This window comes from Bufo gargarizans, chromosome 7 (genome assembly GCF_014858855.1).
Source record: "Bufo gargarizans isolate SCDJY-AF-19 chromosome 7, ASM1485885v1, whole genome shotgun sequence".
Lineage (NCBI taxonomy): Eukaryota > Metazoa > Chordata > Amphibia > Anura > Bufonidae > Bufo > Bufo gargarizans.
Genome location: NC_058086.1, coordinates 53,173,109 through 53,200,917, shown reverse-complemented (window position 1 = coordinate 53,200,917; position 27,809 = coordinate 53,173,109). Strand labels below are relative to the sequence as shown.

The 27,809-nt window shown below is 47.3% G+C and overlaps 1 protein-coding gene across 1 annotated transcript in view; it reads left to right on the top strand.

The window, feature by feature from the left end:
• Nucleotides 1–27,809, top strand: part of ORC1 (origin recognition complex subunit 1) — a 50,188-nt gene that overhangs the window by 7,648 nt on the left and 14,731 nt on the right. The window contains exons 3-11 of the mRNA XM_044301234.1: nucleotides 2,967–3,091; nucleotides 7,556–7,734; nucleotides 15,503–15,884; nucleotides 17,793–18,069; nucleotides 20,430–20,540; nucleotides 20,749–20,844; nucleotides 24,987–25,206; nucleotides 26,393–26,490; nucleotides 26,857–26,958. Of these exons, the coding sequence (XP_044157169.1) occupies nucleotides 2,967–3,091; nucleotides 7,556–7,734; nucleotides 15,503–15,884; nucleotides 17,793–18,069; nucleotides 20,430–20,540; nucleotides 20,749–20,844; nucleotides 24,987–25,206; nucleotides 26,393–26,490; nucleotides 26,857–26,958 (1,590 nt within the window). The remainder of the gene's footprint in view (nucleotides 1–2,966; nucleotides 3,092–7,555; nucleotides 7,735–15,502; nucleotides 15,885–17,792; nucleotides 18,070–20,429; nucleotides 20,541–20,748; nucleotides 20,845–24,986; nucleotides 25,207–26,392; nucleotides 26,491–26,856; nucleotides 26,959–27,809) is intronic.

The following is a 27,809-nucleotide window of genomic DNA, read 5'->3' as shown; positions in this document are numbered from 1 at the left end:
TCTGGCCCTTCGCGGGTCGGTTCGCAGTCTTCTCCGTCATCACCGCCCTTCCCTCAGATCCAGCATGCGGTTGTTGGGAAAGATGGTTGCCTGTTTCGAAGCGGTGCCGTTCGCACAATTCCGATCCCGCTCCTTTCAGAGGGCAATTCTGTCGGCCTGGGACAAATCACTGAGGAGTCTGGACAGGACCTTTCTTCTGCCTCCCCTGGCTCGAGCTTCCCTCGGCTGGTGGTTGCATATCCCTCTAAGGGGGAAGTCCTTCCTTCCACTGAACTGGCTGGTGATTACCACAGATGCCAGCTTACGGGGGTGGGGGGGGGTTTTCCCTCCCCGGTCCGTCCAGGGCGTTTGGTCTCTATCGGAGTCCAGACTTCCAATCAATATTCTGGAACTGAGGGCGATTCCTCTGTCCCTCAGACACTGGACCCATCTGCTGAGGGGCCACCCTGTTCGGATCCAATCGGACAATGCCACGGCTGTGGCATACATAAACCATCAGGGAGGCACTCGCAGCGCTGCAGCGATGCAAGAGGTGACCCTCATTCTCCTCTGGGCGGAGACGCACGTGCCAGCCTTATCTGCGATTTACATCCCGGGGGTGGACAACTGGGCGGCGGATTTCCTCAGCCGGTCCACCATCGACCCGGGAGAATGGTCCCTGCACCCAGAGGTGTTCGAAGCCCTTTGTCTTCGCTGGGGTCGCCCCGACGTGGACCTCATGGCCTCCAAATTCAACCACAAGGTCCCCCTATACCTGGCCAGGGCACGGGACCCGAAGGCATACGGCGCCGACGCGCTCGTCCTTCCGTGGCGCGAATTCTCCCTTCTGTACGTCTTTCCTCCTTTTCCCCTCCTGCCACGGGTTCTTCAGAGGATCGCGGCAGAGGGCGTCCCCGCGATTCTAATCGCCCCGGATTGGCCCCGCCGGTCTTGGTACGCCGACCTAATGTTGCTGTTGGCAGACGCACCGTGGCCACTGCCCTCCAGGGAAGACCTTCTCTCTCAGGGACCGATCTTCCACGAGCATTTAGGCTCGCTACGTTTGGCGGCGTGGCTATTGAGACCGCCGTCTTAACGCGACGGGGTTTCTCCGCGGACGTAGTCCGCACCATGATCCGGGCTCGTAAGCCCGTATCCTCTAGGATCTACTATCGGGTTTGGAGGTCCTATCTGGGGTTCTGTGAGTCCCGGAGCATCCCACCTCTCCGGTTTTCTCTTCCCACAATCCTGTCCTTCCTCCAGTCGGGTCTGGACCTGGGGCTGTGCCTCAGTTCTCTGAAGGGTCAGATTTCGGCGCTGTCTATTCTTCTCCAGCGTCCCCTGGCCCCTCTAGGGCCAATTAAGACCTTTTTACAAGGGGTGGCTCACTCTGTTCCGCCGTACCGCCCTCCAGTTCCTTCCTGGGACCTGAATGTGGTGCTCTCGGCGCTCCAATCAGCCCCCTTCGAGCCTTTACGGGAGGTCTCCCTTCGCCTTCTGTCCTGCAAGGTCATCTTTCTTGTGGCCGTCACGTCTCTCCGACGGGTGTCGGAGTTAGCGGCTCTTTCTTGCTCCGAACCTTTCCTGATCTTCCACCAGGATAAGGTTGTGCTTCGGCCTGTCCCGACTTTCCTGCCAAAGGTGGTCTCCGCCTTTCACATCAATGAGGACATCGTCCTTCCGTCGCTCTGTCCCTCTCCTTCCCACCCCAGAGAACGGGAACTGCACCGTCTGGATGTGGTCAGGGCGTTGAGGATTTACTTGGAGGTCACCGGGTCCTTTCGGCGCACGGACTCCCTGTTTGTGGTTCCGGAGGGTTCGCGCAAAGGGTTGGCGGTCTCCAAGGTGGCTATTGCCCGTTTCATTAAACTGGCGGTGTCTGAGGCTTATCGAGCCAAGGGCAGGCCTCCGCCTTTCGGCGTCACTGCTCATTCCACCAGAGCAGTCGGAGCTTCCTGGGCGCAGAGGCATCGGGCCTCGGCTGAACAGTTGTGCAAAGCAGCCACTTGGTCCTCTCTGCACACTTTCACAAAGTTCTATAGGGTGCATACGCATGCATCAGCGGATGCTGCGTTGGGCCGCCTGGTTTTGCAGGCAGCGGTTTCCTGATGCTCTGGTGGTGTTCCGCCTCGGGTTTGTGGTCCCTCCCTTCTTGGACTGCTCTTGAACGTCCCAAGGTCTGTGTCCCCCAAGGAAAATGGGCGAGAAAAGGAGATTTTTGTATAACTTACCAGTTAAATCTCTTTCTCGCTCTTCCTTGGGGGACACAGCACCCACCCTTCTGTGTTTGGTTACAGGGTTATGGTCTGGCGCCCCGTTGGGTTGCTGGCTGGTTGTTTCCGTTATTGGTTGTTATCCTTTCACTACTTGGACACGCAACTGGTAGCCTCTATCTCCAGGCTGAGGGTATAGCTGATGGAGGAGGGGCTTAACAGTTTTACTTAGTGTCACGCCTCCTAGGGAGCTGAGCTATACCCAAGGTCTGTGTCCCCAAGGTCTGTGTCCCCCAAGGAAGAGCGAGAAAGAGATTTAACTGGTAAGTTATACAAAAATCTCCTTTTTTCATCTATTTGCTATACGCGTTTTTTACTGACCCATACGTTTCTATGGAGCCATGCAACCATTCGTATTTTTGGGGGATCTGTGTGGCCATTCCACAAATGATGTAACGTGTCCTGTTCTGCTCCGCAGTGCGGACCAGGATAGGCATGTCTGTTGATGGGAATTAGACAAATGCGGAATGCACACAGTAGACGGTCGTATTTTGCGGATCCACGGTTTGCAGACCGAAATATGAACACGGCCACGTGCATGGAGCCTTACCCAGTTGATATCAGAGTGCTAATAGCAGCTGTTTTCAACCTGATCTAAATCATTGGGGTCGGTAATGAGGCGCGCATGCGGACAGAGCCAAAGATATACAAGAAGAAACATCTGTTTTTAGTTTGATTCCCTCTGTGTGTAATGTGGATTTGTCGCTCTTTCAGGGGGCTTGTGATGAAGTCCGGTGGCACAGAAGAAGTCACAGTAACTTCCGGCGACTTTGTTTTGATTGAAGGTGATGATGAAGAACGACCCTTTGTGGCGAGGCTGAAAGAACTTTATGACGACGGTAAGAAGATAAGTATTTGGTTTCATTTGCACTTTTGTGCTATGATGGGTTTATCTGAACAGAAGCTCGATATGGAGGTGTCTGTGCAACCTGCAGGTCTGAGTCCTCAAGTATATGCAGGTCCTGACTTATGGAACACCTTTGGCGGGTTCCGATTATCCCAATAGGATTTGTTTTCTTACTGCATCCGGACGTTTCTTTTTAACCATTTTATAAATGATCTAGACGCTACACTGTTTTTTCTGAGACTGGCATCCCCTCTTCATATGGCCAAGCAGGGTGCAGTCACACTTTATCCAGACACCCTGCAGAACGGAATACAGATAGCGCGATGTGCACAAAGGTGAAATACAAAGGGCTGTGGCTTCCTGCTTTTTATATCCATTTTCACCAGACAGATGCTCACCGTGGATAATTCTCTTACAAACTGTGGTTCCAATACCAGTCTCCTGATACGAAACTATAAATATCCATACGGTTATGTTAAAGCTGGTCTTAAGCAGACCTCCAAGTTCTCCCCTGGTGCTCCAAATGAAGGTACCCCCAAGGGGTTAATATCCACGCGTGGCTGAGGGACTAGACGCTGACACATAATTGGTCAAGGTAATCTCTACGTTTATCACAATAAGTAACGCCGTTATACACCTTCAGGGAGGAGGTCCATCCTGAGGCACATGCCATGATTTCATTGTCTTAAGAAGGAAAAGGAGATAAGGTAACACTTGGCTTCTGCGCAGTATGCACTAGCTCATAAACTTTGCAATGTGGATTAATATAAACATCTATGGGTCCGCGCCATGTTGTAATGGCGGTCTTCCTAACCTCAATACTACATACGTCATATGTGACACTTAGAGGAGGTGCTTTTCTAGAGGCACTGAATATAAATGTGTATTATCTAGTTAAGTGATTGGCTTAAGCCAGGGATGCTTAACCCGCGGCCCTCCAGCTGTTGTATAACTTCAACTCCCACAATGCCCTTCCGAAGGCTAATAGCTGTAGGCTGTCAGGGAATGATGGGAGTTGTAGTTTTGCAACAGCTGGAGGGCTGCCGGTTGAGCATGCCTGGCTTAAGCATTCTTTCACAGTCTATACATCTGTGACCAGAGGAGAAGTCAGCCCAGCTGTGTGCCCTCTCCTCAGCTTTGACTGAACAAAGGGAGGAGGGGAATTTTCTTGAGACAAAGGAAGAAATAGTTTGTAACAGCTTCAGAAAAGTTAACTAGTTACAGTCCTAGAGATAGAAAATATAGAATGAAATTCACACAGTTAACTCATTAATATTTTATGATCAGTGTGACATATTGTCACATAACACATCTACTTGTGATGCTTATTGTCACCTGAGAGTCTGAGACAATACAGAGTTCAAGTTAACGCTAGTAAAAAACGTTCCTTCCCGCCAGTCTGTCGAATATCTTCTATATAAAAAGAATCTTTATATAAAAGAGATGATCAAAAAATATATATATATACAGTACAGACGAAAAGTTTGGACACACCTTCTCATCCAAAGAGTTTTCTTTATTTTCATTACTATGAAAATTGTAGATTCACACTGAAGGCATCAAAACTATGAATTAACACATGTGGAATTATATACATAACAAAAAAGTGTGAAACAACAGAAAATGTCATATTCTAGGTTCTTCAAAGTAGCCACCTTTGCTTTGATTACTGCTTTGCACACTCTTGGCATTCTCTTGATGAGCCTTAAGAGGTAGTCACCTGAAATGGTCTTCCAACAGTCTTGAAGGAGTTCCCAGAGATGCTTAGCACTTGTTGGCCCTTTTGCCTTCACTCTGCGGTCCAGCTCACCCCAAACCATCTCGATTGGGTTCAGGTCCGGTGACTGTGGAGGCCAGGTCATCTGGCGCAGCACCCCATCACTCTCCTTCATGGTCAAATAGCCCTTACACAGCCTGGAGGTGTGTTTGGGGTCATTGTCCTGTTGAAAAATAAATGATGGTCCAACTAAACGCAAACCGGATGGAATAGCATGCCGCTGCAAGATGCTGTGGTAGCCATGCTGGTTCAGTATGCCTTCAATTTTGAATAAATCCCCAACAGTGTCACCAGCAAAGCACCCCCACACCATCACACCTCCTCCTCCATGCTTCACGGTGGGAACCAGGCATGTAGAGTCCATCCGTTCACCTTTTCTGCGTCGCACAAAGACACAGTGGTTGGAACCAAAGATCTCAAATTTGGACTCATCAGACCAAAGCACAGATTTCCACTGGTCTAATGTCCATTCCTTGTGTTCTTTAGCCCAAACAAGTCTCTTCTGCTTGTTGCCTGTCCTTAGCAGTGGTTTCCTAGCAGATATTCTACCATGAAGGCCTGATTCACACAGTCTCCTCTTAACAGTTGTTCTAGAGATGTGTCTGCTGCTAGAACTCTGTGTGGCATTGACCTGGTCTCTAATCTGAGCTGCTGTTAACCTGCGATTTCTGAGGCTGGTGACTCGGATGAACTTATCCTCCGCAGCAGAGGTGACTCTTGGTCTTCCTTTCCTGGGGTGGTCCGCATGTGAGCCAGTTTCTTTGTAGCGCTTGATGGTTTTTTGTGACTGCACTTGGGGACACTTTCAAAGTTTTTCCCAATTTTTTCGGACTGACTGACCTTCATTTCTTAAAGTAATGATGGCCACTCGTTTTTCTTTACTTAGGCTGCTTTTTTCTTGCCATAATACAAATTCTAACAGTCTATTCAGTAGGACTATCAGCTGTGTATCCACCTGACTTCTCCACAACGCAACTGATGGTCCCAACCCCATTTAAAAGGCAAGAAATCCCACTTATTAAACCTGACAGGGCACACCTGTGAAGTGAAAACCATTTCAGGTGACTACCTCTTGAAGCTCATCAAGAGAATGCCAAGAGTGTGCAAAGCAGTAATCAAAGCAAAAGGTGGCTTCTTTGAAGAACCTAGAATATGACATATTTTCAGTTGTTTCACACTTTTTTGTTATGTATATAATTCCACATGTGTTAATTCATAGTTTTGATGCCTTCAGTGTGAATCTACAATTTTCATAGTCATGAAAATAAAGAGAAGGAGAGTCCAAACTTTTGGTCTGTACTGTGTATGTGTGTGTGTGTGTGTGTGTGTGTGTGTATATATAATATAATTATAATCCTTCAGGCGGACATAATCGCCTCTAAGTTATTAAATCGAGTATCTTAATTTTGATTTGTGCAAGCAGTGAAACAAAGGGACAATTGTCTATGCAAAAATATATCTATAATTTATTATACAATACAAACCAAGAAAATAAAATCAATACGATTGCAAAGACAAACAATGAAGCTGTAAAATAATACCCAAAATATGCCTCACGGGGGTGCTAGCACACCACTACGCCACTAGCACAGTACAACTTAGTTACTTATGAAAAAAATACAAATGCTATACTTTTAATAAACAGACCAATAATTTATATTCCAGGAGAAACTTAGGATCTTCTGTTTATCAAACAGGCTATAACAAAACACGGATTATACAGTAAGAATAAATGTTATCCCTTGACTCTGTTTCCCTATGACCAATCAAACATATGATATTAATACGACAAAAATATCCAGCTCAGCAATCAGACTATGGAAAATAACTCTCCACGATGACTCTTATATAAACTGAACTTGCCATGAACTCATCTTGGCCTCTTCAGCCAGATAACAGAACTTTGGTTCAAGCTGATTTCCTGTTAAAGGCAATGAACATTCATTGTGGCTTTAATATCATTAGATAATACTGTATACTTATGAAAATGCACAACAAGTTGGCTGCTTGCTCCGTGTAGGAGACCGCTGCATTTACATGCGACCCCTCATACCCATACAGAATCCGTTTTTCTAGGCAGCTGATCGCTGTTTAGACGGCACGATCTGCTGCCCAGGAACGATAATGGATGTGCCCGCATGAACGACAGGATCACCCGATGAACAAGTGTTTTGCTCGTTCATCAGGTGATCAGCGGCACATTTTGATAGCCAGATTATTGGGAACGAGCGTTGGCAGTAACGGTCGTTCCCGATAATCTGAACGAATATTGGTTCATCTCAATCCACCTTAAAGCGTCACTCACACGTCAGTGATTTACTTCAGTGATTTTGAGCCAAAACCAGGTGTGGCTGTAAACAAAGAACATGATCAGATCTTGCACCTTATACCTTATGTCTGTGGAGGCTCCAATCCTAGTTTTGGTTCACAGTCACTGATGGAAATCACTGACCAACACACTGACGTGTAATTAAGGGGTAAGATCCGACTTGGGCACCTACCTGCAGCATGAATAGCCCTACTCATATCCTTAAATGTCATTTAGGAGTCTGTCATAAACCTCAAGGTACCGTATGAGCTACCCACCCCATATTCTGCACCCATACAACCTGAGCAGCCAGTGCTGTATGTTGTAATCACTTCTATAAACTGCCTTTTTTTTTTTTTTTTTACTTTCAGGTGGAGAAAAAAATTCGAGCAAGCATGCCATCGTTCAATGGTTTTTGCGCTTTGAAGAAGTTCCCTATAAGAAAAGGAAGTTGCTTGGGAGAGATTCGCATCCCCAGGAGATCTTCTTATATGATGACAATGCCTGTGAGAATGACATTGATGCCGAGACCATTATTGGCACTGTCCAGGTAACAACAGTGGTATCCAGCAGGAAGTAAAGTTTGTTTAAATGTGCGTAGACTATATGGAGAGAAGTACCAGGGCACCTACAGGAGCTTTTATGACATCTCATTCTAAATCCATAGGCATTAACATGGAGTTGGTCGTGTGTCCCCCCCCCCCCCCCCCCCCCCCCCACCAGCTTCAAGGCATTTAAATGTGTCTGTAGGAATTTTTGTCCTTTTATCCAGAAAAGCATTTTTTGAGTTCATCCCTCAGAGCACTGTGCGGGCCGGCCAGGATCTTCCACACCAGACTTGCCCGACCATGCCTTCATGGACGTAGCTTTGTGCGCTGGGGCTCAGTCATGCTGGAAGAGAAAAGGGCCGTCCCCATACTGTTCTCACAAAGTTGGAAGTTTACAATGGTCCAACATGCCTTGGTCTGCTGAAGAATTAAGATTTTGCGTCACTGGAACTAAAACATCTGGGGTTACCCGTGAAGAACACCCCATAGCATTATCCTTCGTCCACCAAACTTTACATCTGGTGTGGCAGTCAGGCAGGTAACGTTCTCCTGGCGTTCACCAAATCCAGACTCGTTTATCAGACTGACAGATAGAAGCGTTATTCATCACTCCACAGAAGATGTTTCTACTGCTCCAGAGTCTATTGGTGGCGTGCCATTCTGTTATATGCTCTGCATTGTCTTGGTGGTGTAAGGCCTGCATACAGCCGATTGCCTATGGAAAACCATCCCATGAAGTTCTTGACATAGTTTTTGTACTGATATTTATGCCAGGGGTTTGGACCTGTAGTTATTGACTCAGGAGAGCATTGGCAACTATTATGCACTATGCGCCTCAGCACTTGGTGACCCCGCTCTGTTATTTTACGTGGTCTGCCACCATGTGGTTGAGGTGCTGTGGTTGCTAAATACATTACAATAATACCACTCACAGTTGATGGTGGAATATCCAAGAAAGAAGAAATTTCCTGAACTGACTTGTGGTGTCCTATTACAGGACCAGGGTGGAATTCATTGAGCTCTTTAAAACTAGACAATCTTTCACAAATGTTTGTAAAGTCAGACTGCATGACTACGGGCTGGAATTTATACACCTGTGGCAATGAGATTGAATGAAACAAGTGAATTTTAATGATTAGGACGTGTCCCAATACTTTTGTCCATATAGTGTCCATTTCTTTGAAAAAAGAAAACGAATTCCAGCTCTTCACAATAAAAGGCTTCTTTATTCCACTTCTTTAAAAACGGACATCAAAAGCAGAGTAGTATGCTGTGACGCGTTTCGGGCTGTTATATCTTAGCCCTTCATCAAACCATTTCTTTGTATCATTGGTTCACCATTAGGTAGCACTATTCCAAGTATTCATTTCTGTACCACATTTCTCATAGGAATGGATAAAAGATGATTACAAGATGCAGCTTAGAGTAGATGGGAAAATGTAAAGAAAAGTCAGTTTATCTATATTCTGGGATGTTCTCATAGAACATGGGCAGTAATCTGCACAACATTTCAGACAAGTGAAACAAGCAGCAGAATACACTCCGTGGATTACACTACCTTACCCCTGAACCAGCAAGGCAGTCCTAACATGTTGTGCTCCCAATTTGTAGTATCAGCCTTTACTACATACATATGCTTTTTATGTCTCTACCTGTGTAAGATACTGTATACAAGGATGACAACACAATGCCTAACGAGCAAAAGGTTAAAGGGGCCCCCTCCTTCCCACCCGCACTTGGCCGGACCTGTAAAGGAAGTTTGCTTGTTTACCTGTCTCCCGATGCTCGCTCAATCTCTTCCCGGCCTGTGATGCTCCGCTGTACTTCTTCGCTTAATACATCCCGCAAATCACTGGCCGCGGCGGAACCCAGATCCCTTTGTGTCATTTGTAATCATGTAAGGTGAGACGGTGGTAAGGTGGAGTGTAAAACAAAGTGATGGTCACGTATGTATGTACACTGCCACATCATGTATGACTGAGATGGCGGGGTGCTGTACTCGGTCCCTGCACCATTCCAACTTCTCATTGCTCTCGTGCATTGAGGAGGAGCAGTTGCTCAGACCCCTGCTTATTGGTGGGACCCCCTAGACCTGATAGGGTATGAATGGTTTGATTTGAAAAGGGTTCTAATACTGTAAATCTAATTTCTCGCTGGTATCATTGGGGGACACAGGACCGTGGGTATAGCTTGCTGCTGCCACTAGGAGGCGACACTAGGCTGAAAAGTGATAACTCCTCCCCTGCAGGCTATACCCCCTCCAGCCTGGAGAGAGCATATCAGTTTTTAGCTTAGTGTCGTAGGAGGCAGACCTCCCTGCTTAGCAGGGTGGCTCTTTTACAATTTGTTTTTTTTTTTTTTTTTTTTTTTTTTTTTAGGTTAGGGGCACAGATTCGCATGCGTCTCTGTCTCCCTGGGAGGCTGGCCGGTGTTGCCTGCTCCACCGCCCTGCCTCCCCCCAAGAAGACAAAGCGGACCAGGGCAGCCTCGCTCCCCTGCTTCCCGCCAGCAAGAGGGCCACCTACTCTCCAGCCCTTCTCTTCCTGGACCCCTGATGCCTGGTGCCAGCGGTCGTGGGGTGGCCCTGCTGGTACAAGATTAAGGGTGAAGACCACAGATGAAGACAGGTGAGTTTTACTGCCCCTCCCTGTCCCCCTCACATGGCCACCTTCTGGAGGGGGTAACGAATCCTCCACCCGTCGCCCAGCTCACCTCGGTAGAAAGGGTTAATCCCATTCCGCGGCGGCGCCATCTTGTTTTCACCTTCCCGATCTAAAACAGGCGCCTTCTGCGCCCTATTCCGGTCCCTGCTCTCCGACCGACCGGGTGGCTTCCCGGCCGGCCAAGCGACGCATCTTCTCGGCGGCTCCTTCTGGAGCCCGCTAAGCCGTCCCAGGAGAGCAGGCAGAACGGTTCCCCATACTCGGCCGGACGCCGCAAAATCTAGGCCCCGGCTTTATTCGGGCCTACCTCTTTATTTCTTTCTTTTCCCTCCGGCCACGCTAATTTACTCCTCCGATGGGCTTACGCGGTCAGTGGACACAGGCGACCGCATTCCGGACATTGCTCCAGGTACGCTCTGTGCTGACTAGCGGTGAGTCCGGTCGGCCGGCGTCATAATTTAGTTCCCGGCTTTGCGGCCTTCTAGGCCGGACCTTCCTCACTCATTTCAGGCCCCTGTTTACTCTAGGTTTCTGTCTGCAGGCACAATGTGCCTTAATATTGCAGTATACAGCCCTCCCTGACCTCCTCTCCATAGCAGGCTAGGTCCTCACCAAAGAAAAAAAAAAAAAATAAATAAATAAATAAAAAAATTATGCGCATACAGATCCTGCCTTCCTCAGCACACAAAATCCAATGGAGTGCATCTGAGGGATCCCAATCCGCCCTCCGGGCCGTTTGGTTGATAATGATCCAACTGCATAAATCCAGTGGAGTACATCTGGAGGATCCCAATCCGCCCTCTGAGGCCGTTTGGTTGATTTTGCTCCAACTGCGCAAATCCAGTGGAGTACATCTGAGGGATTCCCATTCCGCCCTCTGGGCCGTTTGGTTGATAATGCTCCGACTACGTAAATCCAGTGGAGTACATCCGAAGGGTCCCCAATCCGCCCTCCGGGCCGTTTGGTTGATCATGCTCCAACTGCATAAATCCAGTGGGGTACATCGGAAGGATCCCAATCCGCCCTCTGAGGCCGGTTGGTTAATGGTGCTACAACTGCGCAAAATCCAACTGCGCAAAAATCCAGTTGAGGACAACTGAAACTTCCCATCCACCCTCCGGGGGCGTCTGTTTGAGTTTCTCCTCCTGCGCAACTCAGCGGAGGACCTCTGGAAGTTCCCAATCCACCCTCCTGGGTCGTTTGGTTAATAGAGCACCGTCTGCGCAATCGGTGAGCAGACCTTTGGTTCCATTCCACCTCCGGGTAGTTTTGGTTCTTATATCGACACCGCCACAGCCTGCAACAGCCATGGGCTAGCGGCTGAGAGGTGGAACTGCGCACGAGTGGGCCGAAGCAGGACAGTTATTCGGACTCCGACATGATTCCGGATTATTTTTCCTAGATTACGTCCGTGCTAACCGGTTCTGGTGTAGCATTAACCCCTTCCTTAGGCACTATTTACTCTTCTACTAGATACAGTGCTTAATTTGGGTATTACCTCCTTCCTGAGGTGGACTGACCTCACTAGCATTAGCCTCAATGCCAGCCATAGGTGCCCCTCGTTCTGTGAGTGGCGGAATTGAAGTTCCACTGAGCTCAGTATCGTCAGCATACATTAACCTTTTGTATAGGTGGCATTATGGCATTCTCACTGCTGTCGCAAATGTTGACATACGCATTACCCCCTTACTGGGGTGGGATGATGGCTCTTCCCACAGGGTACGGAACTCGTCATATGCAAGTTCCTGCTAGGTGCGTTACCCCCTTCGATGGGTGTTGTATTTGCACTACCTCGGGTTACAGTACTTACTGGATATGTTACTCCCGATCATAGGTAATGCGTTGGCACTGCCACTGGGCGCAGTGCTTGGCGTAGATTTTCCCCCTCCATTGAGTGGGTACTTTCACTTCCGTGGATCGCGGTTCTGACTATCGCTACCCCCTTCCCTAACCGGGGATTTGCGCTTCCGTCGGTCTCCCATTTGCCATCACATACTTCCTAGGGCATTGCGCGCTACAAACGATCCAGTTACGGGGGAATCGCTACCTCTTTGTATGCTGTATTTCAGCTACGCCACGACTTTAGATGCCTTGGTTTCTTTCACAGGTGGTCTGTGGCAACAGTCGGTACCGCTGGTGCCTGATATTCTCCATCTAGTGGCATATGGATTTTGCCACTGGATACTATGGATGCTCTCATATTGTATCCCTTTTTCTTCATGCACTTATTGGAGACACAAGAATGTGGCCTTTGTGCTCTCAGGGGGTCACCAGCCTTGTGTGTCCTAGTGACTCCCTATCCCTATGAGCCTCCACCGTTTCAGGTCAGTCACACTGCACAGAGTACTGTGGTCAAGATCCGGCAAGCCGAATATTCCACCGACTCCGGGTGCTTCGTCTACCACTCATCCTGGTCTGGGTGAGGGCGTTATGCTGGCAATCTGCAGTGGCTACTACAACGGCTTATCCTTCGCAGGGTAGTCTTCGTGCTAGGGCTAGATGCTCCTAATCGCTGTAGCGAGACGACCCCCCTCAGGTAGGGGTTCGGCCCTGGTACTGATTCGGCAGTTGCTCCTGTTCAGCGCCCTTGTCAGGTGGAGGGTTAAGGTTAGCTCTACTGGCTGGGCCAGCTTGATACCAGAACTTCTACTGGATGTCCTCAGGTCTTCCCCTCATGTCCACGCTGGCGGAGCATGCGGTAGCCCCTACCGCACGAGGGGTGTTTGAGTCACCACTACATGCTGAGGTTCCTTCTGCACAGTTCTTTCGTCAGGCAACAGATTCCTCTGACAAGAGAATCAGTGACCTCTACGGGTGGCCTACTCTTCGGCTGGAGTATGGCGTGAGCATTACTCTTGGGGCTTCCCTTGTAGGGCCCCCCCTTCCGGCGGAGGATCGCATCACCACTAGACGCTGTAGAGCTCCAGTTTCACATGGGAATGGGCTTTAGTTCTGGCCTCTTTTTGGTTTACTACCAATGGGGGTCCGTGGCTCTGACAACTGTTGTCCTTCTGCCACATCCAATCCATATCCATATGTTTGAGAGACGCCCGTGATGTTAGCCGAAACGCGTCAGTGTTGTATGTGTCCAATAGAGACATCATCTTTGTTGAAGACTACAATGAGTGCCGGTCCTCTTCATTATTATTGTTGACTATTGTCCTTCTGTCGTCGGCTCGGGGATGGTGATAGTGTAGTTGCCATGGCTGATCAGCACCTACCTTTTGAGTGCGTTCTACTGGGTAGATCAGTCCCTACGGCACTCGTCAACACTAGATTGCCGTTCTAAGCGGGACCTGGATTCTAGTAGTCATACCGTATCGCCATTGGTGCTACCTGTCTTCAGATGTCAGTGATATCACCTCAAGCAATGGTGGTTGTTCATTCACTGCTCATTCCGGGGGTTGACTGAGGGCCCTCCCAAGACGGGTAGAGCGGGTGTCTGTTGCGACGTCCCCCGCTAGTAGGGGTTTCGTCCCCGGTACGGATCACACGTTTCCTTTCCGGTCTCCTCTCGTGGTGGATGACTGATCTCCTTATCCTCCTGTCTAGCTGACCAGTAGTCATGGGTGGTACGGCTCTGGAAGCCCATCTCTATTTTTTCACGGACCCAGGGTTCCTCGGGTAGGGTGGAGGCGTTGGACGTCGTGGTCGAACTTCACCCGACTAGAGTATTTCTCTCATCTTTGTTCCACTCATCTGCCCTTCCAGGCAGCGTTGCCGCTTTGTTGATATATGGTCACTGACGGGGTTTCCCATCACTGGCGGTGCTCTCATTGGCTTTACTATCCCTTTCCCGTGGGGCATTGATCCTTTGACCTGCAGTGGGGCACGCCTGGCTCAGGCGTTTGTTTCTTAGTGATTCTCAGGCAGCTTCTCTCACTAGAAATCTCACCACCAGCCTCTATGGCTATAGGGGCGTTGGTCTACCGATATTCCGCTCCCTAGGGGGTGTTCTCTGGGCCAGAGGTGAATTCTACGGGCTTGGCCTTTTTAGTTCTGCTTCCACAGCTGCGGCCGGGAGCCAGCTGTTGGTGGCGTTATTTTTTATTTTTATTTTTTTCTCTGAATTGATTTGCCTTCTTGTGCGTACTGTTTTCTTTGAGTATGGCATCGGGCAGTGTTCCGTCCAGGATCCTCTTTTTTCGCAGAAGGTGGTCGCCTTTCCACGCCTCGCAGACATGGTTTTCTTTTCTTTCTCCCTCGTAGTACATGGACCGAGCTCTCCATCAGCCATGTGATTTGGCCTCTGAACTTGCTTGTCCTTGTCTAGCACTTACAGCCCTACGGACTTCTACCAATTCTTATCTTGGGGTCCTTGTCAAGGCTGCGGCCTCCAAGGGATGTTTTTCAGATTGATCTGTTCAACAGTTGCTCGGGCATGCGCCCTCGGGTGAGCAACGCCCAGCTGAGTCTTGGCCCACCCGACCTGCGGTCGGCGCTTCTCGGGTCCATCTCCTTCATGCAGTAGCTTCCAGTGTTGAAGGCGGTATCTTGGTCTTCCGGGCACAAGTTCTTCAAGTCTTACCGGGTGCCTTCCTAGGCGCCGGCGGGTACTGTTCCGGGCAGCAAATTCTTGCAGGCGGCAGTGAGTTACGCATCCTCGAGGGTGTTCTTCTCCATGGGCATGTGATTTGTTCCCTCCCCGTGGACTGCTTTAGGACGTCCCACGGTCCTGTGTCCCCCAATGATACCAGCGAGAAAACGAGATTTTTGTGAAACTCACCTGTAAAATCTCTTTCTCGCGTGGTTCATTGGGGGACACAGCTCCCACCCAGTGATTTCTGTTTGCTGTGATTGTTGGCGGTTGTGGAGCCAGTATGGCCCCAGTTCTGGTTTGCTCCGGCTGGCGTTGGTCATTTGTTGGTCATTCGTTGATTGTTTACCGTATGGTTATTTTTTCCTACTCCTATTGCTTGGGCACAAACTGATATGCTCTCTCCAGGCTGGAGGGGGTATAGCCTGCAGGGGAGGAGTTATCACTTTTCAGCCTAGTGTCGCCTCCTAGTGGCAGCAGCAAGCTATACCCACGGTCCTGTGTCCCCCAATGAACCACGCGAGAAAGAGATTTTACAGGTGAGTTTCACAAAAATCTCGTTTTCTCTAGATAACGCAGCTAAAGCCTGAAGATCCTTTTCCTGTCATAAAGAAGTCTGAAAATGTCCTGTATGTGAAATTATCATGGAATGGAAAGGCATTCAAACCAATAACCTCCAGCCTCTTGGAAAAGAAAGATGAAAACACTCTGAGTAATGGACTGGTGTCAAATAAAGCCTTACCAAAGCCCAATTTCTATGCCTGTGAAGGAGATGTCATTGAAAGCAGACAGATCACTCGCAGTGCAACCAGGGCACAAAAAAAGGAAAGCGAAATAGAGTCTCGACATTCGGCCTCAAAAAGCTCCCAATCCAAAGAGAGAGGGGCTCAGAGGATCCCCAATGGAACAGGAACTGGCACCCCCGGGGCAAGGAAAAAGTTGCAGCTGAACAGTAGGTTTATTATCTTGTGATGTACAGATGTTTGTGGTTTTTAGATTGGTTTTGTTAGTTTGTCACACACCCATTTGCTTTTATGTCTTCATGTTTAAAAGGGGTTTCTGAGATTTTTATACTGATGACCTGTTTTCAGGATAGGTCATAAGCAATTGATCTGGCCCTATCCGGGCTGTCTTCTTGACGCTCACCCGGCACAGTGCTGTATGTTGTATAGCGGATCGCCCTCTGCACCCATTCATTTTAACGGGTTTGTGAACATGAGCTTTGTTTTTTCATGCAGGATCTCTGTGTTCAGGAAAAATTTCAGCGTGTTCTATATTGTGTGTTTTTTTTCACACAGCGCTGCCTCCATAGTGATGAGCGGGGCTTGCATGAAAAACAGAAGGTGTCTGGATGCAATGGGCCAGATTTATCATTAACTCAAGTCAGAATAATGGAGTGAAAAAGTCGCTAATTTTTGCGCAATCACTAAAACTGCACAAAAATTTGTGACTTTTTTTTCTGCTCTGCGCTATGCTCGCCAGTTTTCTGAAAGTGGGCGTGTTTTCTTATGTTAATGAATCTCTAGACAGATTTACTATTGGGACTATTTAAAAAGGCTCAAAAAAATGCGCAATTTCACTCCAGTAAGGACCATGCTTATCTTATGAGACTTTTTAATAGAACATGTGACTTTTTTCGTAAAGACGTGCGACTTTTGTAAAGCTGCTTACTGACGGATAAACTGCTACCGTCAAACCACATTTATTACAGTCTTAAAGGGCCGATCATAAATCTGACTTGGCTAAAACGGACTTTAGCCATATGTGAAAGTGGAGTGAGCTGTCAGTCATGATAAATCTGGCCCAATGTGTTTTTCACTGATGGTTGCTAGAAGACAGATAACACCCGCGTGTAAAAAAAATAAAAAATGCTGAATGCGTGCAAAACCATCAGTTTTTTTTTTTTTTTTTCTCCCCCTGAACAGATCCTGACAAAATTCATATCGTTCGAGTGAAAGAGACCTTACAGTCCTGTAAATGCCTCCTCACTTGCAACGTGAGTTGGCTCCAATTCACATGCACTGCAGAGGAAACCGCCAGCACTCTGTTTCAGTTCGTTAACCCCCTTGTCTTTTGACCATGGGTGGTACGGGTCCTCAGTCTGCAGCAAGGTCTGCAGTTCAGGGGGGTTAGCGGCTGCCGGAGCACGCCTGCGCTAAGAACCAGTTGTTAGTAACAGCCTGGGCACTGCTTCACAGCTGGGGTCAGAGAAAGCTCCATTCCCAGCTGCCCCGAGGACCTAGTGTGACATCCATAACAGCAGCCTGTGTCATACTGACACGCAGCATAATGTATGAGCCCAAAGGAGTATGTTTATTTGAAATCCCCTTATGGGATAGTTATAAAATAGTCAATTTCAGACTTATAAAGAATGTACGGTAATAAAAAAATGATATATATATATTTATATATTACAAAGGGGGCCCCCCCCCCTCACAAAAAAAAATGACCATTATTTAGTGTAAAATCCAATTTATTGTGCACACATTAAGTAAAAATGTTTAAAAAAATTAACATATTAGGTATCCACACGCCCGTCACAACCTAAAGAATAATGTAATTGTCAAGTTCATATGAAACGATATAAAAAAAAGTAACAAATTGCTTTTTTTTTAAATATATTTCTACTATAAAAAAATTATATAAATTGCATTGTGTGAATATAATTACTGTATAAATCTTCTCTGTAGACAACCACTTACGGCTTTAAATTAAAGGAACATGAGATTATAACGATGCTATGATGAAGATGCTTGGGTGTAAGCACGTAGGCGGTTGTCTATGGAGAAGGTTTTGACGGTTTATACAGGTGGCGTTCTCCTCTGCCGTATATTACAGGTTGCTTATTTTTCTCCCTTAGGCCCACCAAAGTCACAGAGCAGGTTGCCGATTGAGGGAGACTGTCTGTTGGATGAGGATTTTAAGGCTCTGGAACCAGCTGCTCCCAAACGTAGAGTCGCGTTCTCTGGACTCCCCGACTCCCCTCCTAAAAAGATGCTTCCTGATGAAGACTTGTGTCCAGATTCTTGCTTTGTTGCTCTTAAGCTTTCCCAAGACCAGCACAGTACAAAGCTTCGCCTGAGGCTGACTCCTCTGAAACCTGCACCATCTGAGGAGCAAAAGTCAAGCAGATCTCAGTAAGTAGGGGCTACAAGTGACCAGGGTAAGTCCTCACAGCAGCTGAAAACTGGATTGACGTGATTTTACTGCAAATCTGCACAGTTTTCAAATCCATTGTTAAATGCCACGCTTGGTTATGGGTAAAATTGCTGTTTACCTGCAAAACCATACAACCAGTAATCAATGGGAAAATTACTAGTTTGTGAAAGAACCACTTGTCGGCTCTTTTCAGCCATGCTGTGACCTTAACCTCTTCACGCAGTCTGATACTATACGTCATATCAAGTGAGGGGATGTATGGAGTGAGCCTCTGCAGCGGGCCCGCTCCATACATGGTTGGTGCAGGCTGCATTATACAGCCGGCAGTGGCCTGCACTGACGGGGAGCGCCGATCGTACCGTCCATATCTTTTGACCCCTCAAGTGCCGTGATCAACGCACCTGTGAGTAAAGGCAGAGGGATACAGCTCCCTCTGCCTTTCCGACCGGAGCCCCCCACAGTGAAATCGCGGGGCTCTGATCGGTTGCCTTGGCAGCCTGGATGCTGACATCCAGCGATCCAGGCCTGCCATGGCGTTCTCCATACTGAGCTATGTACGAGGCATGGATCAGAATGGACAGTGTGAAAATCCTATTCAACTATATATTTGGACACTGACACAAATTTTGTTTTTATTACCTGTTTACTAAAACATATTCAAGTTATAGTTATGGACATAAAGTCTAGACTTTTAGCTTTCATTTGAGGGTATCCACATTAAAATTAGATAAAGGGTTTAGGAGTTTCAGCTCCTTTACAGGGTTTAAAGGGACCAAAAGTAATCGGACAATTGACTCATAGGCTGTTTCGTGGGCAATTCCTTCATTATTTCATTCTCCATTAAGCACATAAAAGGCCTGGAGTTGATTTTAGGTGCGGTGCTTGCATTTTAAATGATTTTGCTGAGAATTAAACATGCGGTCAAAGGCGCTCTCCATGCAGGTGAAACAAGCCATCCTTCAGCTGCAAAAACAGAAAAAAACATCAGAGAAATTGCTACACTATTAGGAGCGGAAAAATCTACAGTTTGGTACAGAAAGAAAGAAGGCACTGGTGACCTCAACAATGCAAAAAGACCTGGACGCCCACGGAAGACAACAGTGGTGGATGATGGCAGAATAATTACCATGGTGAAGAGAAACCTCTTCACAACAGCCGAGCAAGTGAACCACGCCAGGATACAGGCGTATCAATATCCATATCTACCATAAAGAGAAGACTGCCTGAAAGTAATACAGAGGGTTCACTGCACGGTGCAAGCCTCTCATAAGCCTCAAGAGTTATAAGGCGAGATTGGACTTTGCTAAAAAAAAAACATCTTAAAAATCCAGCGCACTTCTGGAAGAACATTCTTTGGACAGATGAAACAAAGACAGAATGATGGAACGAAAAAAGTATGGCTAAGGCATGGTACAGCTCATGATCCAAAGCATACCACATCATCTGTAAAACATGGCGGAGGCAGTGTGATGGCTTGGGCATGCATGGCTGCGACCCAGGAGTTTATTAAAACTAATAAAGTGGAATATTCTTGAATGGCCGATTCAGATCACCGGATCTGACCCCAATAGAGCATTTCACTTGTTAAAGACTAAACTTCAGACAAAAAGGCCCAGAAACAAACAACTGAAAACCTCTGCAGTAAGGGCCAGGCCGAGCATTAAAAAGGAGGAAACGCATGAGTTCAGGCAGTGATTGCCAACTAAAAGGTTTTCAAGCAAGTATTGACCTTTAATGGGTCCGCAGAAAATCACGGAAAACGGAACAACGGCCATGGATGCACACAACGGTCGTGTGCATGAGGCCTTATTGGCACGTGGGGAGGAACAATCCAAAATGCAAAAATGAAAATAGGCTTTGATGCCAAAGGGTTAATATCACTGCTCATATCCAGCCTAAAGTTTACTTTACATTCAGGTCTGATATGCATTTGTCTTTTGCTGGATAAATATTGGCCTAACCCACTGCTTTTGGTGGTGCCAGCTATCTAATGTGTATAGGGGCCTTCTGACACTCCTCTGACGACAGAGGTCTTTGGGGGTGAGATTCAGGTAGTTATGTTTTGAAATACTCAATTCTTTTGTTCCTAGGGCAGGGGTGAGAGACCCTTCGGCCACTCCAGCTGTTGTGAAACTACAATTCCTAGCATGCTTCATTCATTTCTATGGCAGTTCTGAGAAGAGCGATCAGTTATGCATGCTGGGAGTTGGTTTCACAGCTGCAGTGCCACTTTATACGTCATGTTCCACAGAAGAAAGTTTTCTCCAACTCACCATAATTCATTTTGTTTAAAGTTTTTGAAGCAGAGTTTTCTACACATTCTTTATATTTCCTCTAGAAGTGAAGGAAACCATGTAAGAAAACTTTCTGAAAAGGATGAAAATCTGAAGCCTAAAATACCACAGAAACAGAGTCTCACACCGAAGAGAATTGCTAACTCTTCCAGAAGGTGATTTTATTATTAACGTACCATTTAGATTAGCGCTACACTTTTTCCGTAAAGTTAAGGTTACACGAAAAGAAATTTCAAGCAACTTTTGAATATTCTTATTTCCTTTATTTGGAACTATAGTCAAAGAGCTAATTAAAACTCCAGTTATAATGTGTTAGCCTTAATCTTGCTTAGATGTATAACTTTTATTAATTTTTTGTCGCAGGCCAACAGAAGAGCAAGAAGGTGGGGAGCCCCAAACACCCCGTTCACGCAGGAAGTCCGCTCAAGCATCTGCTAGTTTAATCCGCAGACAGCTTAAGTAAGTAATGATCTGGTGCTCTCAAGTAAATTCGTACATGTTTAGCTTTGCTGGGTAAGCGGGGGGACATTTGATTATGGACATGCCTCTTCATAGTCATGCTTTAATGATTTCTCGCTCGTATCATTGGGGGACACAGAAGACCATGGGTATAGCTGCTGCCACTAGGAGGCGACACTAAGCAAAAAAAGTCTTCGCTCCTCCTCTCAGCTATATCCCTCCTGCAGACACCGAGCTAATCAGTTTTAGCTTAGTGTCCGTAGGAGGCAGACATATCTTTCTGCAGGTCTGCCAAAGCTTTTTTCCTTTTTTATTTTTCAGGTTCAGGCTACAGGCGGGCTCTCACCACCTGTTTCCCCACACTTGAGGGGGGAGACCAGTGGGTCCTCAAGCCTCAAACCCTCTGTTACCCGGCAGCTACAGTGTCACCTTGTCTGCTACTCCTGGAAGACCCCCTGTTACCCACCCCAAAGGGCAGCACACTGAGGAAGGTGACACTGCTGGAATCGGGGTGGGCAGAAACAGTCTAGATAAGTATATTGCCTGAGGCTCCCCCTTCTCCTGAGTTCTCTCAGTCCCACCTCCGGTCCCAAGCCCCATCCAGGCCCTGCGATGCATTCCCGGCGGTCGCATGTCTCCTTGGCGGCCGCTGGTCTCCTTGGCGGCCGCTGCTTTTCTACTGGGGCCATCGGTACGCTCGTTCCGGCCCTCTTGTTCCCCATTTGTTCTCCTGCTTCCCTCCCTGCATTGCCGTCCCAACCGGAAGTTCTTCCGGTCGGCCCCGGCTTTGCGGCCTTCCAGGCCACATCTTCTAGAGTGTTTCGGGGGCGGGAACTGTACTATTGGATCGCGAAAATTTCGCACCATGTCTTCGCCCCACCAGCTGCCCAATAAGCTCCACCCCTGTGCTTAACCCTTTCCTTACCTCAGAACTACTGCGCTGGGGAAAATACTTACTGGGATTTATGCTGAGGGTTAGAGTATTGGTCATTAGTGCAGACGGCTGGGGGTTCTGATCCCCTAGTTCTGTTTTGATAGAATTTGAGCTGTATGTAAAAAATAAAAAAAAACTCTTTTTTACATGCGTCCTATGGCATAACTTTTCTTCCATAAGCTGAATCCTTGCTCTACCGCTGGATACAGCACCCCTGTAGTTTCATAGGCGAGTCGTTTCACTACTACTGGATTCTGTAAATCCTGTCACATTCCCTTCCTTCCTTGGGCAGAATATGTACCACTGGACCCCTGTACATCCTGTAGCATTACCCCTCGTTAATAGGCGGAGTAATAGCACTACCACTGGGTACTGTACAGCCTTTAGCATTACCTTCCTTTTATCGGTAGAGTGTTTGCACTTGCCACTCGATCCTATTCATTCTGTATCATAACTCTATTTTCATAGACAGGGTATTTGCACCTCCCGTTGGCTCCTACACATCCAGTAGCATTGCCCTCTTTCTATAGGCGGAATATTTACACCACTACTGGATACTGTACATCCTTTAGCATTACCCTCCTTCCATAGGCAGAGTAATAGCACTACCACTGGGTACTGTACATCCTGTAGCATTACCATCCTTCCATAGGCGGAGTAGTTGCACGATCACTGGATCCTATACTTCCGGTAGCATTCCCCTCCTTCTGTAGTAGGAGTATTTGCACTTATATTGGGTACTGTACATTTTGTAGCATTACCCTCCTTCCATAGAGTAGTTGCACTACCACTGGATCCTATAAAGACTATCGCATTACCCTCCTTCCTGTTGCATTACCCCCTCCGCAGGCAGAGTAATTGCACTAATACTGCATATCTTCTGTCCTGTCGGATTTCCTCCTTCTATAGGTGGATAAGTTGCACCACAATTGCATATGGTAGATTATGTAGCATTACCCTCCTTCCATTGGCGGAGTAGTTGCACAACCAGTAGTGCTTGCACAACCAGTAAACCCTGTATATCTTGTCGGGTTCCCCTCTTTCTGTCAGCGGAGTAATTCCACTTCCACTGGAAACGGTTCCTCCTATTACTCTATCCGTCTTTCTTGGGTGGAGTAATTGCTTCAACATTGTCTACCACGACTACTCTCATTTCTTGCTTGTCGCATGGCATCCTGTTCCATGGATGGCCTATTGCCTAGACACAGTGCCTACAATCGCCATAGGTGGTATTTTGGCACTACTACGGATACGGTGACTATTTCACACTATCCCCTTCCTCAGGTAGTCATTGTTTGGATTAGTGTCTGGCGCCTAGGTGGCGGCCTCTGTCTTCCAGGTCGGCCTGTAGATAACAGGCTGTTGACACACCACATACCTTTCCTCGTGCCTTGAGTCCCTGTGAGGAGCATTCTAATTGTGTTGATTGTCATTAGCACGCTCGACGTCCACACTCTGTCAGTAGGTGGAACGTCTGCACTGATTGCCAGTTTCCTCCTTCTTAGGTGGGGAATTGCGCTAGGACCAATTACATGGTGGCTACTGCTGTTTGACCTCATTTTAGGTGGAGCCTCTGGCCCTAGAGGCCATAGTTGTTGCTATGGCCTCCCCCCTATGAGGCAGCCTTTGCGCTGGCCATAGATTTTATGGCTACTCCTGTTCCGTGGCTACTGCTGTGTGAACCCTTCCCAGTGGGAGTATTTGTGTTCGTCCTTCAAATGGGGCTGACATGACGCATGGGCGGGGGGCACTGCATCTGTGGTTTTTACCGCATTCCCCTTCCTCCATGTGGAGAATAGGCCCTGGCATTTCCAGCGGTATCTACAAAGCATTCATCCTTCTAGAGGTGGAACCTTCTCGCTAGTTGTAATTGTGCTCATGCCTCCATTTCCTTCTCCCAGAAGGTGGCACTGTGCTCATGTTCTGCCATCGCTGGGTGCGGTTGCCCCACCAGGCATTGTATGTATGGTGTACCTGATGCGCTGGCTGACAGGTACTTTTATTCCTTATGGCTCTGTCATCTGACCATACCATGACACGCTGCAGCTGATGGGTTTGCTCACTTCTGCTGGGCATTAGTACGGTTTTCTGTATCTGGTATAACCTACCGATTTCTATAGCGCTGGTTTAGCGTCTTGTTCCCTTCACGTGTAGTGCAGTTGCCTCTACATTCTGCTACGGTGACAGCATTAGCTGGAGTGTTCTTCTTTCTGGCAGCCTGGTATGATGTTTGGGGCCTTTGCCTTCGAGCGTCTCTACTTCATCCCCCATGGGGGCAAGTTTTGTCACATCTGCACTTCTCTGGCCCTTGATATCCAGATGCCATTTTCAGTTTGTCTTCTTCGAATCAGTATTCCACTGAGTGGTTTTCTTTTTTTCTTCTCGCACCATGCTGTGACTGTTGATGACTCTAGGTTGTGTTTTTCCTGGGGTTCTGGCCCATGGGTATCGCTTCCTTAGAAGCCTTTTGGATCCAGTCTACGTATTTCTCTCCTGTATCTTCTGCAATCGCTCCTTTGCTTCTGGTGACTGACTTGCCTTCATTCTTGTCCATTTTGTGGATATTCTGTGTGCTCTCCACTTCTTCTGAAGCCGTGACTTATATTCCCTGGGCTGTTCTTTCTTCTGCCGAGCCGGAGCCTCTGCGTGTTCAGCTGCTTTATGGCTGGCCTTCCTGGGAATGGGTCTTCCTGTCCCTTTTTAGGGTTCCTGGTGTGTCCTCCCCGGCATTTCTGTGCGGGGCCTTATGACCGGCCTTGGATTCGTTCTGTTCTTGTTCCCTCCCCATGGTACTGCCCTTTAATGTCCCATGGTCTTCTGTGTCCCCCAATAATACAACTGAGAAAATAGGAATTTTTGTGCTTACCTGTAAAATCCTTTTCTCGCTGAGTTCATTGGGGGGCACAGCTCCCACCCTGTATGTACATTGCTGCCTCTCCGGTTCTTGATTCTGACCCATCTCCGGCTTTCTTCCTTTTTAATGTTTCCTGTTAGGCTTCTCCTGGCTGCTCCTACTGCTTTTGTACAAACGGATTAGCTCAGTGTCTGCAGGAGGGATATAGCTGAGAGGAGAAGCTAACAGTTTTTTGCTTAGTGTCGCCTCCTAGTGGCAGCAGCTATACCCATTGTCTTCTGTGTCCCCCAATGAACTCAGCGAGAAAAGGATTTTACAGGTAGGCACAAAAACTCCTATTTTTGGTCTCCACAGAGTCCTATCAGATGGAGATTTTGAAGAGCTGGATGAAGATGCAGACTTTGTACCCCTGAAGCAATCCGAAGTGTTAATTAGCAGTGAAGATGATGATGAAGAAGAAGAAGCAGCAGCAGCAGCAGTAAGGGAGTCGCCAAAGAGATCAGCAAGGAAAAGGTCGACACCTAGGACCCCGACATCTTCCAGGAAAAATTCAGCTAGGACACCAAATAAGACTGTGAGTTGATGGCATTGAATGAAGTGAATCAATTTACCGACTAGAAGACTCACTTTTCCCCTCAAAACTAATAATTGTCACTGCATCTTATAGTCCAAATGCTAATGATCATTTCAATTTTGAAAGCAGCCATCGGCATGCGGGAGGCTCTCCCTGGTCGTCTTCCGGACCCCACTCTGCACTGTGTCCTGACTGCATACTGCGCAGAGCGTGAGCCTGAAGAAGACCAAGGAGCGATGAGTGGACAGTGACGTTTAGAACCAGCTTGGTTTACTTTGGTTAAGATTATTTATTATTATTTTTGTTATGTCATTATGTCATCTCAGACAATGGGGGCATATCTCTAGGATGTTCTCCCATTGTCTGATAGGTGCGGGTAACACAGGTGGGAGTCGGCAAAGTCCCGGAGCGTGCACTGCCCATGCGCGGCCGTCCTCCATTCTTTTCCATGGGGCTGTCGAAAATGGCGCTGGTTCGGCTATTTTCCATCGGCCCCAAAGAAATGAATGGGAACGGTGGCTGGTGGGTGTGCTCCCATTTATTTAATTTCTATGGGGATTCTGAAAATGGCGTTTTTCGGCTGTCCAATTGGAAGGCTTAGTGGTGGCTGGACCAGCACCTCTGACCCACCACTTTGCTAGCCTCATGTCAGACTTTGTTTTAGAGGGAGGTGTAGGTCCTAGCGATATGCCCCCATTGTCGGATGTAACACAACACCTTAAAAAAATAAAATAAATAAACTTACCCAGCTTTCTCTAGACAGCACTGCCACTCACTCGCTGCTCCCTGGTCGTCTTCAGGCTGATGGGGGGAGGGGGTCTGAGATCTAATGAAAAATATTTTTATTTTCCTTAAAATCCTAAGTGAGTCTTATAGCCTGAAAAATAGGGTAGGTCTGTTTTTTTCTAATTATTTGATATTCACTACTTCTAGACCATCATCCAAGGCTTGTGTTAATTTAGCTTAGCTCCCTTTTGAGGGGGGGGGGGGAAGAAAAGAAAAATTAAAGTAAAATATGGTAGAAATCTGAGTCCCACTCTGACGCTGTATTATAGCGAGAGCCTTATATATCTGAAAACTTGGTAAACATAATGTCACTATTATATCTGTGTTTTATATGCAATTTAAGTGTTTTATTACTCAGCTTGGCACAATAATAATAATTGTACTTGTTTAATTCCCTCAGCCTCTCTCTAAAGCTGCTCATGGTGCAACACCCAAAATCCCAGAACGGAACCAGCCCATACATAAGCCTGCTAATGTCTTAGAGGAGGCTCGCATTAGGTGAGGTAACCTGGTGCACACTGGGTGCCATGTCTTGGGTATTCAGCATCTTGTTATGTCCAGGGACACAAACTGTCAATTACATTTACATTGAATATCTCGGCGCATGATGACCACAAAAGATCATTTCCAGCCATCGTCCAAGCCTAAGGCCTATTAAAACCTAAGTCCAAAGCCTCAAGCACATGGTCAAGCCGTGTACAAGGAGCCTTAGAGCAGCGCTTTTTGCTCTAAGAATTCTTTCTTTGGTTTCTACAGTGCTATGGAGTGTAAGGGTGCTATATAATTAATAAAAAAAAATATCTGCACCCTTCAGTGTATTCCCTTTGCCCTATCTAACACTTCGTGCATTTCTTCTGTGTGCAGGCTTCATGTCTCTGCTGTACCTGAATCTCTGCCCTGCAGGGAGCAGGAGTACCAAGACGTATACAGTTTTGTAGAAAGTAAACTGCTGGATAGAACTGGGGGGTAAGTTAATGTCAAAATCTAGAAAAATGTATTTAGCTTGGTCCCTTTTCGGTGAATGTGCAAACAATTGCCATCATTTCTACAAGTGTGTAATACATATTACTATAGGAGTACTATGGACGGGGGGGGGCGGTATTGGCTGTCTGACTGCCTTCGTTTACTGGTTTGTACACACCATTGAATGACTTCTGAGTAAGTGTTTAATATGCCTTAATATAAAAGCTGCAGTTAAAGGGGTGTTCCCACATAAATGCCTGATGGATATGGGTCCCACCACTGGGTCCTGCACCTATGCGGAGAATGGGAGTCTCCTGACCCTCCTGTTCTGGAGACTTACCAGTTGCCATATCCAGGAAGAGAACTGAGCGGTGTGTGTGTGGTTCCCCATTCACTTTTATAAGATCTGTGCTGGTCAGGACGGCCATTCTCTACATCGAGGCAGGTTCTACCTCTCGGTCCACACCTATCAGTATGGACATCCTACAGTTGGTTCCCCCACTCGGGACCCCTTCTATGAAGCAGAACTGTGAGCTGCGCTGTATGATCGGCTCCCATTCTGGCAAACTCAAGCTATTCTTGTATTACATGGATGGCTAGTCTACTACTAAACCCCTGCAGTGGCATCCTCCAGCAAAATCGGCAGTTTAGTGGTGGTGCTAGGAGCGGAGGTGCTATGGGCGGAACCTGGATCTATCAGCTGGTAGCCATGAGGGTCACATTTTGAAAGTTGCCATCTCTGATGAGTTGACTCCATCTATTAGGTAAGTCATCATGAACAAAGCAGAGCCCTGCACAAGAAACCTTTTATGGCAGCACATTGAGGCAGTTTTTTGGATACCTATCCATATGAA